The 17,535-nt window shown below is 46.9% G+C and overlaps 1 protein-coding gene across 2 annotated transcripts in view; it reads right to left on the reverse strand.

Moving 5' to 3' along the window:
* Positions 1-17,535, reverse strand: part of LOC144818756 (uncharacterized) — a 182,728-nt gene that overhangs the window by 106,348 nt on the left and 58,845 nt on the right. For both annotated transcript variants that reach the window (XM_078676474.1, XM_078676473.1), the window contains one exon: positions 8,940-9,041. In XM_078676474.1, coding sequence (XP_078532600.1) covers positions 8,940-9,041 — 102 coding nt within the window. The remainder of the gene's footprint in view (positions 1-8,939; positions 9,042-17,535) is intronic.

Here is a 17,535-nt window from a genome sequence, read left to right on the forward strand (position 1 = left end):
TAAAGTCATAAACGACAAAGTACTAGGAGAAGTCTTCGCATGGTGGGGGACTCCAGACGTAGATCTGTTCTCCACCGCCGAAAGCAGCAAATGCTGAGACTTCGCCTCCGGGTACTACCAGCAGGGGACGCTGGGGTATGCGTTATGGATTAACTGGTCGAACAGCTTTCTGTACGCTTTTCCGCCCATTCCCCTGATTCCCGGCGGTACTCATCGAACTGTCCCAGTCCAGGGCGTGGATGATCCTGATTGCCCTGGAATGGCCCAGGCAGTGGTGGTTCACAGACCTGCTTCACCGGTTTCTCCTTCCTCACATACGGCTGCCGTGCAGGCCGGATCTTCTCACGAAGTTCGGGGGGGCAGATGTTGCACCCCAACCTCTCGTCTTTGAGTTTGGCGGCATGGCTCCTGAGTAGTGCGTTATGTCCATTTGAATCTACCAGATGTTTTGTATGGACATACTGAAGGAGGCTAGGCGACTTCTTATGCTTACAAGTGGAAGAGGTTTTTGCATCTGGTGCAAGTTCAAGGACTATGACCTACGGACGTAGAAGGAAGATGTCATCCTTCCGTATCTTCTACACCTGGCGCAATCTGGCCTTAATGTCCGTTGCATTGAGGTTCATCTTGCTGCGCTGACGAACTACAGGACATGGCCTTCACAGACTTCCTTCTTTCAGGTCCCTGTGATCAAAGTGTTTTTTGGAAGGCTCGAAGACAGTGTTCCCTGCTGTCCGGCTTCCTTCGCCTTCATGGGAATTGAACGTGGTGCTGTCCTGATGGATGAAGGGGCTTTTTGAACCTATTCATAAGGCTTCATTGCAGCACCTGTCCTGGAAGGCGGCGTTCCTCGTGGCCATTACATCGGCCCGCAGGGTGAGGGAAATTCAGGCGTTGTGTGGCCAGGAACCTTATACTGTATTTCATGCTGCTAAGGTTGTTCTGCGTACTCACCCTAAAAGTTCTTCCGAAGGTTATATCTGACTTCCATGTTAACCAGACTATAACTTTGCCTCCGAGTTTTCAGGATCCTTCATCTCCAGCGGAACGGTCTCTGCGTTCCCTGGATGTTAGGAGGGTGTTGAAATTTTATCTGAATAAAACCAAGGATATTCGTAGGTCAGAATAATTGTTTATCAATTATGGATCAGTCAGGACCGGTCTTGCTACCTCTAAACAGTCCATCTTGAGGTGGATTGTGTCCTGTATACAATTGTGTTACCAAAAGGCTGATAAGACCTTAGGGGGTAAACCTAAGGCTCATTCCACAAGGGCAAAGCTGCCACGACTGCTTTGCTCCGTAGTGTTCCGCTTGCAGATATCTGCAGGGCAGCCACTTGGAAGTCGGTCCATACCTTTGTTAAGCATTACTGTCTGGACACTGTTGCCAGGGCAGATGCTCGGGTTGGGCAGGCTTCGCTGCGAAATCTGTTCGCACAGTAGTGGTTATTTCTCTTTTCTCCACCGCCGCTTTGGTGTGGGGATGGGCTTGCCATTCTATTCACTAGATTATGACTATACACAGAGATCCCCTACTACAGAAGGAGTAGTTTCTGTCCTGTAACTCCAGTTCTGTAGTAGGGGTATCTCTGTTATAGTCATAAGCGCCCGCCCTCCTCCCCGGTGGAGAGAGATATTCATGTAAGAAATACTACAGGTCTGGCGTGTTACGCCTTCAAAAAGAACTGAAGGTGGAAGGGACCTGCAGTGCATTCTGGGATACTGTGAGGCTTCTGGAAAGTTCTCTTAAAGGCACAGTATCCTGTTTTGAGCCACTTAATGGCAGCCTATGGGGCTTGTCTGTCCACTTCTTCCTCTCTATCATTCCAGAGGGTTTTGCTGTTACAGGCAAGGTTTTCTCTGTACGAAAACCCTGGACAGGCTGTGCTGTTTGTGGACTTTTGGTGGAATTTCTAGTCGAAGTACTGGACAGTGTAGCCTGTGGATATAGGCTGCATTATCTGTCTTTAAATTCTCTCTTAAGTGTCTGTGCAGTTCTGCATGTTTGGACAACTTAAGAGATTATTTTTGATTGCTCCGGGGTCCGCGCACATGGGCGGGACTATTCACTAGATTATGACTATAACAGAGATACCCCTACTACAGAACTGGAGTTACAGGACAGAAACTACTCCTTCCCCTTAGTATTCTTTTTTAATTAAAAATTGCAAAGGCTGGGCCCCTGGGATGGGGTCCGCGGGGCCCAAAACAGCCCAGGGATGGAGGGCCACGATGACCCCCTTCCTAAAAAATAGAAAAAAAGAAAATTAAAAAATCTGACAACTCGCCAGAGGCCCTTCCCCTTTTTCCATCACTCTGCAAATGTGCCTCCTGGTGCACTACTGCTTGTGGAATGAATTTCACTTTACTTCTTAGGGCCTCAGGACTAAAGTGGACTTCTTCCCCTAACCGGTAGTTCGCCTTGGGGGCCAACTACCCCTCCTGTTACCTCCAGCAAGTCCCACACAGCGGGATTGCTCAGAGGTCTTCGGAGGCCACGCCCTCTTTCTCTACCACTCTGCAAACACGGCTCCTGGTACACTTCTGCTTGGGGGATGAAGTGCACTCTACTCCAGAGGGACATTGGGGCCAAGAAACCCTCCTGCACAACCTGTACATCATACACACCGGTATTCCTAAGAGCCAGTCGGAGGCCCGTGCCCTTTCTCCACCACTCTGCAAACGCGACTACTACTTAAAAAAACAGAAATTCACTGAAAAAAACAAAGGTTACATGGACGTTATTGTTAGGTAATAGAATAAAAATAACCTTAGAAATTCACTGAAAAAAACAAAGTTACAGGGGCATTATAATTAGGCGATACAAAAGGGGGTGATGGACGGAGCGTTTGAGCAAATCAAACACTCACCCCCAGTCAACTGATCTGGGTTTAATCCCTCACCTTTCTTTAGCCCACTCAGTCACCCCAGTTCAGACATGGCCATATGCAAATCAGTCTGACCCTGTGCCTCATGGGAACAGTCCAGCCCGAACTGCCAAGCCATGTCTTCCCTGGACCGGAAACAAGCATCCTGGGACCGGTTTCAGATTCATAATCCTCATCAGCCAGGCTATCTTGAATCCAGTGGCCAAGTGAGCAAGGGACTCGCGTCTGAGCATACCCTGCCACACTTAGGGCGAACAAAGCGATACAAAAGGGGGTGATGGACGGAGCGTTTGAGCAAATCAAACACTCACCCCAGTCAACTGATCTGGGTTTAATCCATCACCATTCTTTAGCCCACTCAGCCACCCCAGTTCAGACATGGCCATATGCAAATCAGTCTGGCCCTGTGCCTCATGGGAACAGTCCAGCCCGAACTGCAAAGCCATGTCTTCCCTGGACCGGAAACAAGCATCCTGGGACCGGTTTCGGATTCATAATCCTCATCAGCCAGGCTATCTTGAATCCAGTGGCCAAGTGAGTAAGGGACTCACGTCTGAGCATACCCTGCCACACTTAGGGCGAACAAAGTGATACAAAAGGGGGTGATGGACGGAGCGTTTGAGCAAATCAAACACTCACCCCCAGTCAACTGATCTGGGTTTAATCCATCATCTTTCTTTAGCCCACTCAGCCACCCCAGTTCAGACATGGCCATATGCAAATCAGTCTGACCCTGTGCCTCATGGGAACGGTCCAGCCCGAACTGCCAAGCCATGTCTTCCCTGGACCGGAAACAAGCATCCTGGGACCGGTTTCGGATTCATAATCCTCATCAGCCAGGCTATCTTGAATCCAGTGGCCAAGTGAGCAAGGGACTCACGTCTGAGCATACCCTGCCACACTTAGGGCGAACAAAGCGACAGTCCAGCCCGAACTGCCAAGCCATGTCTTCCCTGGACCGGAAACAAGCATCCTGGGACCGGTTTCGGTTTCATAATCCTCATCAGCCAGGCTATCTTGAATCCAGTGGCCAGATCAGTTGACTGGGGGTGAGTGTTTGTATTGTCAATGCTCCGTCCATCACCACCTTTCGTTTTTCTTTGTTCGCCCTAAGTTGGCAGGGTATGCTCAGACGTGAGTTCCTTGCTCACTTTGTCACTGGAGTCAAGCAAGCCCGGCTGAAGACGGCTGTAATGCCAGAAACCGGTCCTGGGAAGCTTGATTCCGGTCCAGGGAAGACATGGCTTGGCAGTTCGGGCGGACTGTTCCCATGAGGCACAGGGTCAGACTGATTTGCATATGGCCATGTCTGAACTGGGGTGGCGGAGTGAGCTAAAGAACGGTGATGGATTAAACCCAGATCAGTTGACTGGGGGTGAGTGTTTGTATTGTCAACGCTCCGTCCATCACCACCTTTCGTTTTGCATTATAATTAGGCTCAGGTTTCACTTGCACAAAACCAGTGAAATTTGGGAGTTAAGGTTAGCTGAGCCACTTATAACTTGCGCCACTGCAATGCACTGCCTATGACCTCACATATTACATCATTCATGACATGGTCAGTGACATCACTAAGGACATCACTAAAACATAAAACGTCTAATTGTATAGGCTAGTCTATTGGAAATCACAATAACACAATTCATGAACCTGAAAAGAAATGTTAGTGCAAATGTCAGATTTACACATACCACTTCAACATACAACCAGTAGAGAGGTCTTAGTGGACAAGCACTATGTCACACACAACTAGTAAAATTATTCTTCATCCTAGAGAAAGGTGTAAGCAGAGAGGTCAGTCTGTTATAAATGTCTACTACAATGAGCTATCAACCTAGAGAAAGGTGTAAGTGAACAGATGAATTTATTGCAATCTACTACGACAGCCATCCATCACAAAGAAGAGTGGTGTAAGGAAACTGGCCACTGTGTCATAAAATAGAACTATACTCAGCAATCACTGTCTAGTGAAGTCTTGATGAACAGCTTAGAGTGTTGCAAAGCACCGGGGACCACCACGTGCCCAGGGCAAATAGAAATTAAAGAGGGGAGCTGCGTGGTCCCCTCCTGCAACCATATATGGCCCTGGGGACTGCCAACCCCAGGGCCGGCTCCTGCTACGAACCGGGGTGCCCACCCCAGGGACACAGCTGTTTGCTATGACTTGCTGGGAGCTTTACTGCTCACGCCAAGCCATAGCAAATTGTGCTCCTCTTTGAGCAAGCAGGAACATTTTGCTCTTGCTTGCTCAAAGCAGAGCACAAATGCTTTGACAGAAAGGAAGCTGCATGTTAGCAGCTCCCTCTCTGTCAAAGCAATGCCGGCTCCCGCAGGAGGAAGGGAGCCAGCAAGGACGGCGGGAACCTTGAGGCTCGCCCATCGTTCCCACCAGTGACAAGTGGGTGCCCTGGGTGGGACCAGGGCACCCACACTAGAGGCTGAGCCCCGGGGGATGGGGTTCCCAGTGCCTAAATCAGACCAGGAGGTGGCCTATTCACCCTCCTCTCTTTAAGTTATAAAATAAAATAAAAAAGAATGGGCCCCCATTTAAAAAAGGCCTGGGTCTGGGGGATGGGGTCCCCTGGGCCCAAATCGATGCAGGGAACCACCCATCCCGTAAAAAACAAAAAATGCCGGAGCGGCTAGTCGCCGGAGGCCACGCCCCCTTTCTCCACTACTCTGCAAACACGCCTCCTGGCGTACTGCTTTTTGGGGGATGAATCCCCTTGGCTGCTGAGGGTCCTTGGGGGTCAACTACACTCCTGTTACATCTAGTAATTCCCACACAGCGGGACTGCAGAGAGGTTGTCGGAGGCCACAACCTCCTATCTCCACCACTCTGCAAACGCGCCCCCTGGCACACTGCTGGTTAGGGGATGAAGTCCCCTTGGCCCCAGAAGGTCCTTGGGGACCAACTAGCCCTCCTGTTACCTCCAGTAAGTCCCACAGAGCACGATTGCTGAGGGGACTTCGGAGAACACGCCACTTTTCTCCATCACTGTGCAAACGCGCCTCCTGGCGCACTGCTGGTTGGGGAATGAAGTCTGCTTGGTCTAGTGTTCTTTGGGCCAAAAAGCCCTCCTGTCACCTGCAGCAAGTCCCATACAACAGAATGGTTGAGAGGTGTTTGGAGGCCTCGCCGCCTTTCTCCACCACTCAGCAAACACGCTTCTTGGGGCATTGCTGGTTGGGGAATGTAGTTCACTTTGATGCCAAGGGTTCTTGGGAGCCCAGAATCCCTCCAGTAAGTTAAACATAGCAGGATTTCTGACAGCTTGTCAGAGGACCCGTCCCCTTTCTCCACCTCTCTGCAAAAGCAACTAGTAGCTAAAAAAAACATAGCAATTCACTTTACAGGTATCTTATAGTAAGCAAATAGAATTTGTTTTTAAAAACTTAGAAATTCCCTGAAAAAAACAAAGGTTACAGGGACGTTGTAGTTAAGCTCAGATTTCACTCGTATAAAACCAGTGAAATTCATCAGTTGTAGTTCACTGAGCTATAACATTAATTTAGGACCCACAATGCACTGCTTATGACCTCACATATTACATCACTGAAGACATGGTCAGTCACATCACTGATTACATTCACCGATGACATCTCTAATGACATCCCTGATGCCATCATCCACACAACCACGTATACACCCACTGACTCCCCTATACAACGTCTCATTCGCCCACTCCCACCCAATCATTCACATACCCATTCATAGACCAATACCAGTACTCACACACTCACTTATTCCTCCACAGAGGCACTCCCACACCCACTCGCTCAATCGTACAGCCACTCACAAAACCATTCACTCACTTATAAAACCACTCATACAACCAGTCACTCACCTATACAGCCACTCACATAGCCACACACTCACCCATACAGCTACTAACACACCCACTTATTCACCTACACAGTCACTCCCACACACTCACCCATACATCCTCTCAACAAAGCCACTCACTCACCTATACAAGCACTCACACACTCACTCACATACCCACAGAACCACTTACATACCCATTTATACATCCATACATTCAAACATCCACTCACTCACCCATACAGCCATTCACACAGACACATACTCTCCAATGCAGCCACCCCCTACTCATAAAACCAAACACCGATTCAAACAGCCATTCACTCACCTATACAGCCACTTATACATGGCGTAACTCATTCATACAGCTACTGATACACCCAATCACTCACCCTTAGTCACTACATCACCACTTACCTACAAAGAGCCACTCACACCGCCACTCATTCACCCATACAGCCACTGACACACCCACTCACTCACCAATACCGCCATTCACACAGCATCTCACTCCCCCACTTATACACCCATACAGCCACTTACACACCCATACACACAAGGATACATACAGTCACACAGCTACTTACTTAATATATGTTACAAGTAGTATCACTCAGCAGTAGTGAACTTAGTATACTAATTTAACTTTTGCAATAGTTTAGCATATATGTTTCACACCCATAAACTCTTAAAAACACTTACACTCTCTTGATGATGTCATCAGTGATGTCATTTGAGACGTCATCAGTGACGTTACTGACCGTGTTAAGAGTGATGTAATATGTAAGGTCATAAGCAGTGAATCGCGGGGACATCAGTTATAGTTATAGCTCAGGTAACTAACTGCTGAACTTCACTAGTTTTGCATGAGTGAAATCTGAACCCAACTACAACGTCCCTGTAAATTTGTTTTTTTCAGTGAAAAACTATATATATATATATATATATATATATATATATATATATATATATATATATATGTACACACACATACATACCTACATACCTTAAATAGACTTAACTTGCGTTGTAAAGGCATCGTGGTAAAGGTATAGGCGTAGTAAAGGCATTGCTTTCTAAAGGCAATGTGGGGCAAATGATGCGTGGCTAAAGCATTGCATGATAATGCCTGCGACGGAAAGGCAGTTTTCCCATGTCATATGTGGGACAGAGAGAGAGAGGCTTCTTTAAATGAGTGCTTCCTAGGTTTAAAGGGACAAAATCTGCTTCTATGATGGACCCAAGGGAAACCCAACACCGATGCTGACACACCTAAAATCCAACGTTCAACAGTAATGCATTTATTTAGAGGGTGTGATGCCCCAGACCCCTCTATAGCTATGTCCTTGCGAACACTCCTTTGTAATATATCCTGTGTAATATCCATGTACACACTTGCTTCAGCATTCTCCCTGTTTAGTGTTTCAACTACAGTGCCCCGGGCATTCCTTGAACTGCGAGGCATCACCATGGTCTTTGTTCTTGAGCGGTTTCCTCTCACTAATGTACTGAAACGCAATCATACGAGTCTGAGATTAACTCAGGCATTCCTTTCCATCCCTTTGTTGACTGCTATAGTTTTTAATTAGACAGGGTTGTATTTTCGATCATTGTATAAAAGCAGCCAAACTTACCTGCATGTATTAAGTGTGGCACTAATGTATGAACTCACCCATGATGGATTCACATTTTAAACACCACAATTATTGCACCAGCCACACTCTACAAAACAGATTTTTAAACTGTTTGCAAATATTTACCGCTTAAAATATACTATAATTCTAGAGCAAGTATTACCCAGGGGCTTATTATTCCACTGTCCATATGAACAATTCATTCAATATTCTGAGGGATCCAAATTAGGCACCTTCATCTTATTAATCAATAAATCCTAGGGAATAGTATTGCTACTATACCTTTTAAATCGCAACACTATTTTGAACTTCCATTGCATACCTTTTTATGATGTGTCTTACCCTAAAGTAATGTTATGGTGTAAATGTATGCCTCTCTTTCCCAAACAAAAACACCTAGAACAAAACCTGGGTGCGGAAAAATGTTACTCTAATGCCAGACTAACCCAGTAAGATAGAGTTGTTTTGGAGACTGACCACTGCAAATCTAACTCAAAAAGGGAAGACTGTGTATAATGTTATTCCTTAGGTGTGAGGATAACAGCCATTTATAGTATGTCATTTCAAACAAGTGAAGTTCAATGTACTTACTTGTAATGTCTCCGGTCCTCTCGCTGTCCTCAAGCTCTAAGGGATATGCCACACCCTCTTCTTTTATGCGAAAGGTAATAGCTGATGAGATAACTTCATGACCTAGTGTGGAAACAGAAACATAGATCTGCCACTAAGCACCAAAATCAAACCAAATAAAATGAATTAGGACTCATTTCTAATTATGAAGAAATACAGAGTGCAGGGATAGCTAAATATTGTTAACAAATACATGAAAGGGTCTAGCAGGCTCTGGAACATCGAATGGCTCGAATTAAATTTTAAAACCAAGTCAATAAATCTACCCTCCTCACACCTCCTCCGATAGTATAAATGTAATACCAAGTTTTCTTTGCTGGTTGTCTTAATTCTCATGTTTGTGTTTCACTTCTCAAACTCATCTTGCTTCACTTCATCATGCATGTAACAATGCCATATTGAAAGCTAATTTGTATCATATATTAATATGATCAAAACACATGTTAGAAGTGGTACAAATGTCTCAAAAAAATACAATTGAAAAGTAAATATGAAAAAAACAAAGTGGCCATTAATAAGCAGATCAGATCACACAATAAAAGTCCACTAAAGTATCAGGACAAATTGAGGGAAACTGAATTGTATTCACTGAAGTCATCCTACCTTGGATGTCATTATAATTCACACATTTATGACTTTGATAGGGAAAAATATAAACACAGATTTCTTCAAGTAGGGCAATAGGGCACATAATAAAAACAAAGTTGCTTAACTGAGTTATCTCTTCATCTGTTTCTGATATGTTCACATTTTGGATTGTATAAGTTAATTCTACAAGGTTTTGTACAAATAAAATGACCAAGTACTACACGGAGCTACTTATGAAACCTTAGAACGAGACCAAGTATAAGATCAATATTGAAAACTTCAATGTTTTTGCTCAGACGTTCATTAGAATGAATTCATTGATCGCTTGAAATTAAAGATTGCTTGAATAAAATAGAAATGTCAGTAGTAATGTTTATTTAATAGTTTCATCAAGCACCGGTAAAGATGGGTGGTACCTGTGATCATACTGCGTAGGTGCATGAAATTGTGCCATACCCAGTTTCAAGATCAGTAACTGCATTACGTTTCCATCGTGTATCTTTAAATGGACTAATACACACAGACATCCGTTGACAACATGTTGTTTTGATACCAGCAACTCTGCCTAGACTTAAGGATCTAGGCGCTGATCACTGGTGGAAACTTGCTTGAAAAAGGTAAGCTTTTAGACCAAAAACAGTCTGTAGGACTTGGCCTTTTTGGCTAAAGTTCCCTAAAGTTTTTGCTTTCCCCTTAGACCGTTTTGCTGACATAGAGTTTCCAATTTAGATGCTTTGGGTACTTTGCCACTGCTGATCAGTGTCAAAGTACAAGTGTTCCCTATGTAAAATGTAATGGTAATTGGTTGGCCATGATTGGTATTTTTGCCTTACTAGTAAAGTCCCTAGTGATGTGCACTGTGTGTGTCAGGGCTAGTAATGCAAAGGTGCGCAGAGAACGGAACTCAGGCCTGCAGTGAAGGCCTGCGTGCAGTTTGCTAAGTTAACATGTTGTCCTGACAAGTGCAACCACTTGTCAGGCCTGACTTTCCCTTTTGCATACACACCCTGTGGTAGGTCCTGGGTAATCCCAGGGCAGGGTGCAGTGTAGTTAAAATGCAGGACATATGCTAAGGAGTGTTAAGTCCTGGCAGTGAAAAACACTCCATTTCGTTTTTCACTGCTGAAAGGCCAACCTGCCCATAGGACGGAAGGGGGGAGGCTGGGTGTTAGCCTAGTTTCCTGTACATTGATAATGGAGAGGTGAAGTTTAGTATGTATGAACTCACAGTGTCATAACACATCTTTCTGTGAAAGTGGTTTTGTAACTGTGTGTTCAGAAACCACTCTTTTAGAAAGTGGCTGAGTTTTGTGCTTTAAGCATTTCTTTGTCTCTGCTGAAATGTGGATTGACTGTCTGGATCTGGAAGGTGAGAGGAGTTGGGAGAGGTCTTGACCCAGGGAGGGGTTGAGATGGCACGAGGCTGCCCTGCATCTGGAGAGTAGGGGGAGGAGAAGCTCGGGAGGTAAAAAGGCCTGGGCTGGTGATATAAACCAATTGACCCATCTCATGCTGAGTGATTAAGGATCCAGACCCCCAGTATCAAAGGGAGAAAGGTGACACTGGGAGGGAGACACCCAGAACAGATTTAGGGAGGGGTTGGAGCACAAGCGAACTTAAAAGACATTAGGAGGTATAACTATGAGAGCTGAAACCCCTGAATGTTGGAATGAAACAAAAATGGATTGAGACTGAAAAGGCGTGGACCCATTCTGTGGTCAAGAGGAACCTCTGCTAAAGAAGGAGCAACTGAAAAGACTGCTGTGGAAAGACCAATCCTTCATGATCTGGGGCTGGTCTGCAGTTTGCTGTTCTAACCATGGGAGAGTCTTTTGGGACGGTGCTTGGAGGTGCTGGGTCCCCCTACTTGAAGAAGACTGTGCTTTGTGCTGTGTTTTGTTACCACAGGGGCCCGAGGGGAGCTGGCTCCCTGTTTCGAAAAACAGGAACATAAAAGTTTCCGGTGTGCGCGTGCTTTTGCAGCTTGAGACCCTCAGAAGTTGTGCCTTGAGTTGTGCCTTGCCTTGAGAGACTGGGTGTTGTGGTGCAGGCCAGGGCATTGGTGAGGAGCGCCTGCTCGTTGTGTGCACCGAAAGAAGAAGTGAGTCTTGGACGCGAAGAGTCAGTGTTGTGGTGCAGCCAGGGCATTGCTAAAAAGCGCCTGGACATCATGTGCACCGAGAGAAGAGGTGAGATTCGGACGAGCAGAGTGCGTGTCGTGGTGCAGTCCAGGGCGTTGGTGAGGAGCACCTGGTCGTTGTGTGCACCGAGTAAAGAAGTGAGACTCAGACACTCAGAGTGCGTTTCGTGGTGCAGCCAGGGCACTGGTGAAGAGCGCCTGGACATCGTGTGCACCAGGAGAAGAGGAGAGACTTGGTCGCGCAAGGTGCCTGTCAAGGTGCAAGCAGAAGCGTGGGTGAAGAGTGCTGGGTCATTGTGAGCACCAGAGAAGAGGTGAGTCTAGGATGCGCAGAGTGCGTGTCGAGGTGCAACCTGAGGCACTGGTGAGGAGTGCCTTGGTAGTGTGTGCACTGAATTTGAATTAAGTCTCCAAAGTGCTGAGGGCGGGTCTCGGTGTTCACTGAGACCGCCGGAAGGAGGGCCAGGTCATTGGGCCCTCAGAGTGAAATAGCAGCGGCCCGGACCAGCAGCCCCGGAGGAGCTGACCCGCCGGCCCGAGCTCGCCGTACCCATTGACGGAGTTCTGGATCAAGGCCCAAGTAGCTGAAGGAGGAGAGTAGAGTTGGGTCGCGCCCCCCCAGGTAACGTGGATCACCACCTGGGGTGGGCTGCGGGTCCGGAGGGACACTCTCTCGGCCTCTCGCTTCTGTCAGCTGCGTGAGCCTGTTGCTTCGGCTCAGATCTAGGCCCGTGCTGGCCCAAGGAGGGGCAGTACTGGTGTCGGAGTGAGAAACGGTACTTTTGTGTCATCATTGATCCATATTGGGGGCACTGTTAACAGAGCACCTAAACTGGCGTATTACACTTTGCATTAGTGCTGCTAACAAACCATTGAACTGTCCTATGATGCCTGACTTCATTTGTGCCTGACGAACTACATGCTTGCCTCGCTACGCACTGCGTTATTTTTCCCTTGCACAGTACATGATTGTAACGTGGCGCCTTGCATTATTTCTTCATCGCACAGTACCTGATTATAACGTGGGGCAGTGCATTATATCTTCATTGCATAGTACATGATTGTAGCATGATGCATTGCTTTGTTTCTTCCTAGGACAGTGCATGCTGTTAGCGATACGCATTGCATTATTCCTTCTATTGCAAAGTATATGACTGTGGCGCTACGTACAGCATTATTTCTCTGTTGCACAGTACAATAGAATATCGTTATGCATTGCAGTATTTCTTTTCTTTTGCAATGTGTGCGATTCTAGCAATACGACTTGCCTAACCTTTTGGAAACGGTTAGAAGTAAGCTTAACTGTTGGTTAGAAGCAGTGTTTGGGATTAGAACCTACCAACCCACCGGAAGGAATACTACACATTCTTATTCGTTGGTTTTGTACCAAGTGGTGATATTGTATAACTTCTTATATAAAGGTTATACTCATTTTATAAAAACTTGTGTGTAGTCTATTTGTGGTGACATCATTGGGTTGCTGTGAGTGTGGTTGCACATACTGTACACTCGTGCCTTGGAGACAAGCCTGGCTGCCCACACCAAGCTACTAAGGGGGTGAGCAGGGCTATCTCAGACGGTGCCCTTACTTAGCCTAACATTGAAACGAGGAGTCGGGGACTCCCGCCTCCAGCATTTGGTGGCGGCGGTGAGGGATAAGGACTCCCACTTCCAACACAGGCTAACAGGGACACTGACGTGTAATGCATTTGAGCTGAACTTGCTTGCACTCCCATCTGAGGAAACAATGTCAACAGCTGATAAGCCTGCCTGGTAAGAGATCGAATGAGTGCAGGATTATCCTCTGCAAGATTGATGAGTCAACCAGCCTCGGTCATATCTTCTTTGTAGGCCAACGAGTAGAGAAGAGGGCATGTCAGACTATTTTACTGTAAGGCTTTTGTCACTTTTCTCAAGCTTTGAGAAGAATCCTCATCTGACGAGTTGATGAAGAACGTTTTTCTTGTACCACAAAACAAGTAAGGCTGTGCAATCCTTGACATCGGCAAAATGTCCAAGAATGCTTCCACCTGCTACTGACCTTTCAGTTCCACAATCAGGAGGGAGTGTATGGAGATTTTCACCATCACAGGTGGTCTTAAGGAGGTCTCAGCTCCCATTAAATCCCACTCAAGAAATAAGGATTTGGGCATTCTAATATGTTGTTACCCTTATACGTTTCGGTAGGCAACAAACAGCTATGTTTGTGGGCAGTCAGAAACTCCTCATTTACTCCAGTATTGGAACTTTCATAGATTTCAATTGCTTGTATGATTACCCGTCGTCGGAATGGGAGTCTCGGTAACCAAAATAACACAGCAGTAGGTACAAAAGAGAAAGAAGAAGGCCTAGGACTCATTCCCTTTTGTAGCATATCCACCTCTTTTTGCAAGAGAGACCAAAGTAAAGCAACAACCAATCAGATTAGCCTCACCCCATAGAACCCTCCTCAGAGCCTCAGATTTTCTACCGCACATTGTGCTAAGAGAGTCTCCTTTGAGCTCTGCTCACTTCAACTCTTGTTGGCTATTTTTCTGCAGTTTTTTCTTCATAATTGTTTCATTTTTCAGCTTGGAATGTCTGACAAGGAGAAGAAAGCCCTTTTTAAGGCTTATTCCACCTGTGGCAAGAAAAGGTTGTATGTGGAGTACAGGCACAAAGACTGCATATATTGCTTGTATCCTGATCACAAGGCAGCGGACTGCAAGATCTGCCGCGCCTTTTCAACGAAGACTCTCCGGGACCGTGAGGGTCGCCTCCTCACTTGGCTCCAAAAGCTGAAGTCGAGGAAGTAAACACTGTCAAGTGACAGCGAGGATTCATCATCTGCCACTTCGTCCAGAAGGTCAGTGAAGAGGGGTAAAGCTTACCCTTCGCCATCTATAGACCGTCACGCAAAGGCCTCAAACAAGACGCCTGTGAGTCTGAGAGCCGGAGTCCTAGCAAATCTCCACACCATGGTGCAAAGGAGAGGGAAGGACTACCTTCAGCTACAGCAGTGGTGGAGTCTGCTAAAGCCTTCGACGTCAGTGTCGACGGGCTCATCCACGAAGATTACTGCAACGTCGACGATGATTTCGACAAGAGTGTCGAAGACGGTAGCGGGATGACTGTGTCGTCGATGATGGCATCTACAACGACGACGATGGCAACGACGACGGCAGGAGTGTCGACGGTCTCGTCGACGGCAGTGTCGACGACGCCCATCTCATAGTCGACTATCCACCTGTCAGCGGTGGATCTCCCGCCGACGATGGTTTCTCTTTCATCCCCACTGCCGACGGTACCGTCAACGACATCTTCGTCGACGGAGAGAATCACCATTTCTTTGAAAAGAATAACGCCGGATATGACATCTCCAAGGAGGGTTGCCCCCTTGCCTCCCGCACTGTTACTTGAAGAAGAAGAAGAAGATTCTGAGGGAGATGAAGAGGATTCTTTTGGCTAGACCAATAGCCCCTCACAGCTTCTGGTCAAATGCCAGGACACTGATTCTGAAGGTGAATACCTTCATGAGCACTCATACCAGAGTCTTTTCATCATCAGGCAGACACGGGCCAAGAGATGATTTCTATTCCTTCTTCCCTCTTGGCAGATCTTCAGGGCATGTTGCTGGACTATAGGAAGAGATTCTCTCAACCTCCTCCTCCTTCATTTTCTGCGGTGCAAGATATGTCTGCTCCTCCAGCTTCTTCAGTGGTTTCGCCAAGAGCACCATCCCAGATGGTATCACAACCGCAGGTCTCCAGCCCAATTATACCTCCAGTGGTTCCCGGGGTACAGGACAATTCCTCGGACGAGGATCATGACGATAGCAACAGGCCTGACTAGTGTGTGGATTGGGATGACTACGTGATTCCGGACCCTGCTTCTCCTACTCTGGATACAGTTGATTCTCCCCCGGCAGACATTGGGGGTTTCACAAACTGATGGAAAGAGCCTCAAGTAGATTTAAATCTCCCATGCCTTCGGTTCAAACAGAGTGTTTTCTTTATGATTTTAAAGAACCTTATCGTTAAACGGTCCGTTCCATTCCTATTGTCAGCCATGTCTGGGACGAAGGATTAAAGGCAATGAAGAATCTGGCTACAGTCTTGTCACGCCTGGAGAAAAAAGACAAGGCCCCTGATGATAGTCCAGCATCCTTAATAGGGCAGCCGAAGCTGGATTCGTTAATATCGCAGGCAGCTCAGAGAAAATCACGCAACCCTTCTGCGCCCTTGACTACTCCTCCTGATAAAGAAAGCAGATAACTAGATAATGCTGGGAAGAGGTTTTCTTCAATGGCGTGTCTTTTGATTAGAGCGGCTAATGCGTTGGCGATCCTTGGCAGATACGATCGCCAGATGTGGTGCGACCTCTCACCATATTTAGACCAGCTGCCACAGGACTCCAAGGTGGAGGCTAAGAAGATTTTGAAGGAGGGAGAGGCTACCTCAGCTGAGGTAATCGACTGCGCAATGGATATTGCCACAATGGCTTTCCGCTCACTGGCAGGCGCAGCTGTTCTTCATCGCCAAGGCTGGCTCAGGGCGACATGGTTCCGGCAGGAGATCCAAAACAAAATTCTGGACCTTCCGTTTGATGGTGAGGCATTATTTGGCAAACATATTGATGATGCCCTCCAGGACATAAAAAAGGATACAGAGACAGCAAGATCTCTGGGAACTCTACAATATCGGAAGGTTCCTTTACGAGGAGCCAGAGGAAAGATTATCACATCCTACAGAGGTTCATAAGAACAGCAACGGTATTCTTCTTATGGTTCCTACGCCTCAGTCTTATCGTCCGTCTTATCATCAAAGGCAAGGCCAGGCCTCTTCTTTCTTTAGGTATAACTCTAGAGGAAAACAGAATCGCCAGGGGCATGACACCACTAAACGACAATAGCGGTGTTCTGGCTCTGCCTGCTGTACCCTCCTACCGACAACATCTGTGGGAGGCAGGGTGTCTCAATACCTCTACAACTGGAAACGGATAACATCAGACCGTTGGGTACTCAACATCATTCAAGGTGGCCATAAGCTGGAGTTTGTTAATTTTCCACCTTCAAACCCCCTGCCGGGATGCCTTCGAAACATCTGCGTCTTCTGCGGCCGAAATTCATCAGATGCTCCTCAAGGGAGCTGTAGAGCTGTTCTCCTTTTTTCAAATGGAGAAGGTTTCTATTCCAGATTTATTCTGGTCAAGAAGACGCTGGAGAAGTGGCGCCCCATTTTAGATCTCAGGGAGCTAAACACCTATCCTTTCAGATGGTGTCTCTTCAGGATATTTTACGTCTCCTCAATCCGGGAGACTTCATGGCCACTCTCGATCTCGAAGATGCGTATTTTCAAAAACCCATTCATCCGGCCCACAGGAGGTTTCTACGGTTTACAGTAGCCAAGAGCCACTTCCAATTCAAAATTCCACCTTTTGGACTTCGGTCTGCTCCGAGGACCTTTACCAAGGTGCTGGCACCGGTGGTCAGCTTTCCTAAGGAAGCTACATTTTCAAGTCTTCCCCTTCCTGGACGATTGGTTGCTGAAGGCCCCGACCAGGTGTGCAGCGGAAGAAATAGTCGATGCATGTACGAGACTGTTCAGCAATCTGGGCCTTACTCTCAACAGGGAGAAGTCATCTCTCTGCCCATCCACAAAAGCACGATTCCTAGGAGCCATCCTGGACACATCTCTCAGCAAAGCTTCTTCATCCTTCGAAAGACAAGAGAAACTGATGTCCATGGCTCGTCTGTTGCGAAAAAGAAAGTGTCTTTCAGTACGCCGTTACAAATCCCTGCTAGGAGTGATTCCCTCGTGCATTCCTCTGATACCCCACTGCAGGTTGCGG

The sequence above is a fragment of the Lissotriton helveticus genome, chromosome 2_1 (assembly GCF_964261635.1).
Source record: "Lissotriton helveticus chromosome 2_1, aLisHel1.1, whole genome shotgun sequence".
In the NCBI taxonomy this organism is placed as follows: domain Eukaryota; kingdom Metazoa; phylum Chordata; class Amphibia; order Caudata; family Salamandridae; genus Lissotriton; species Lissotriton helveticus.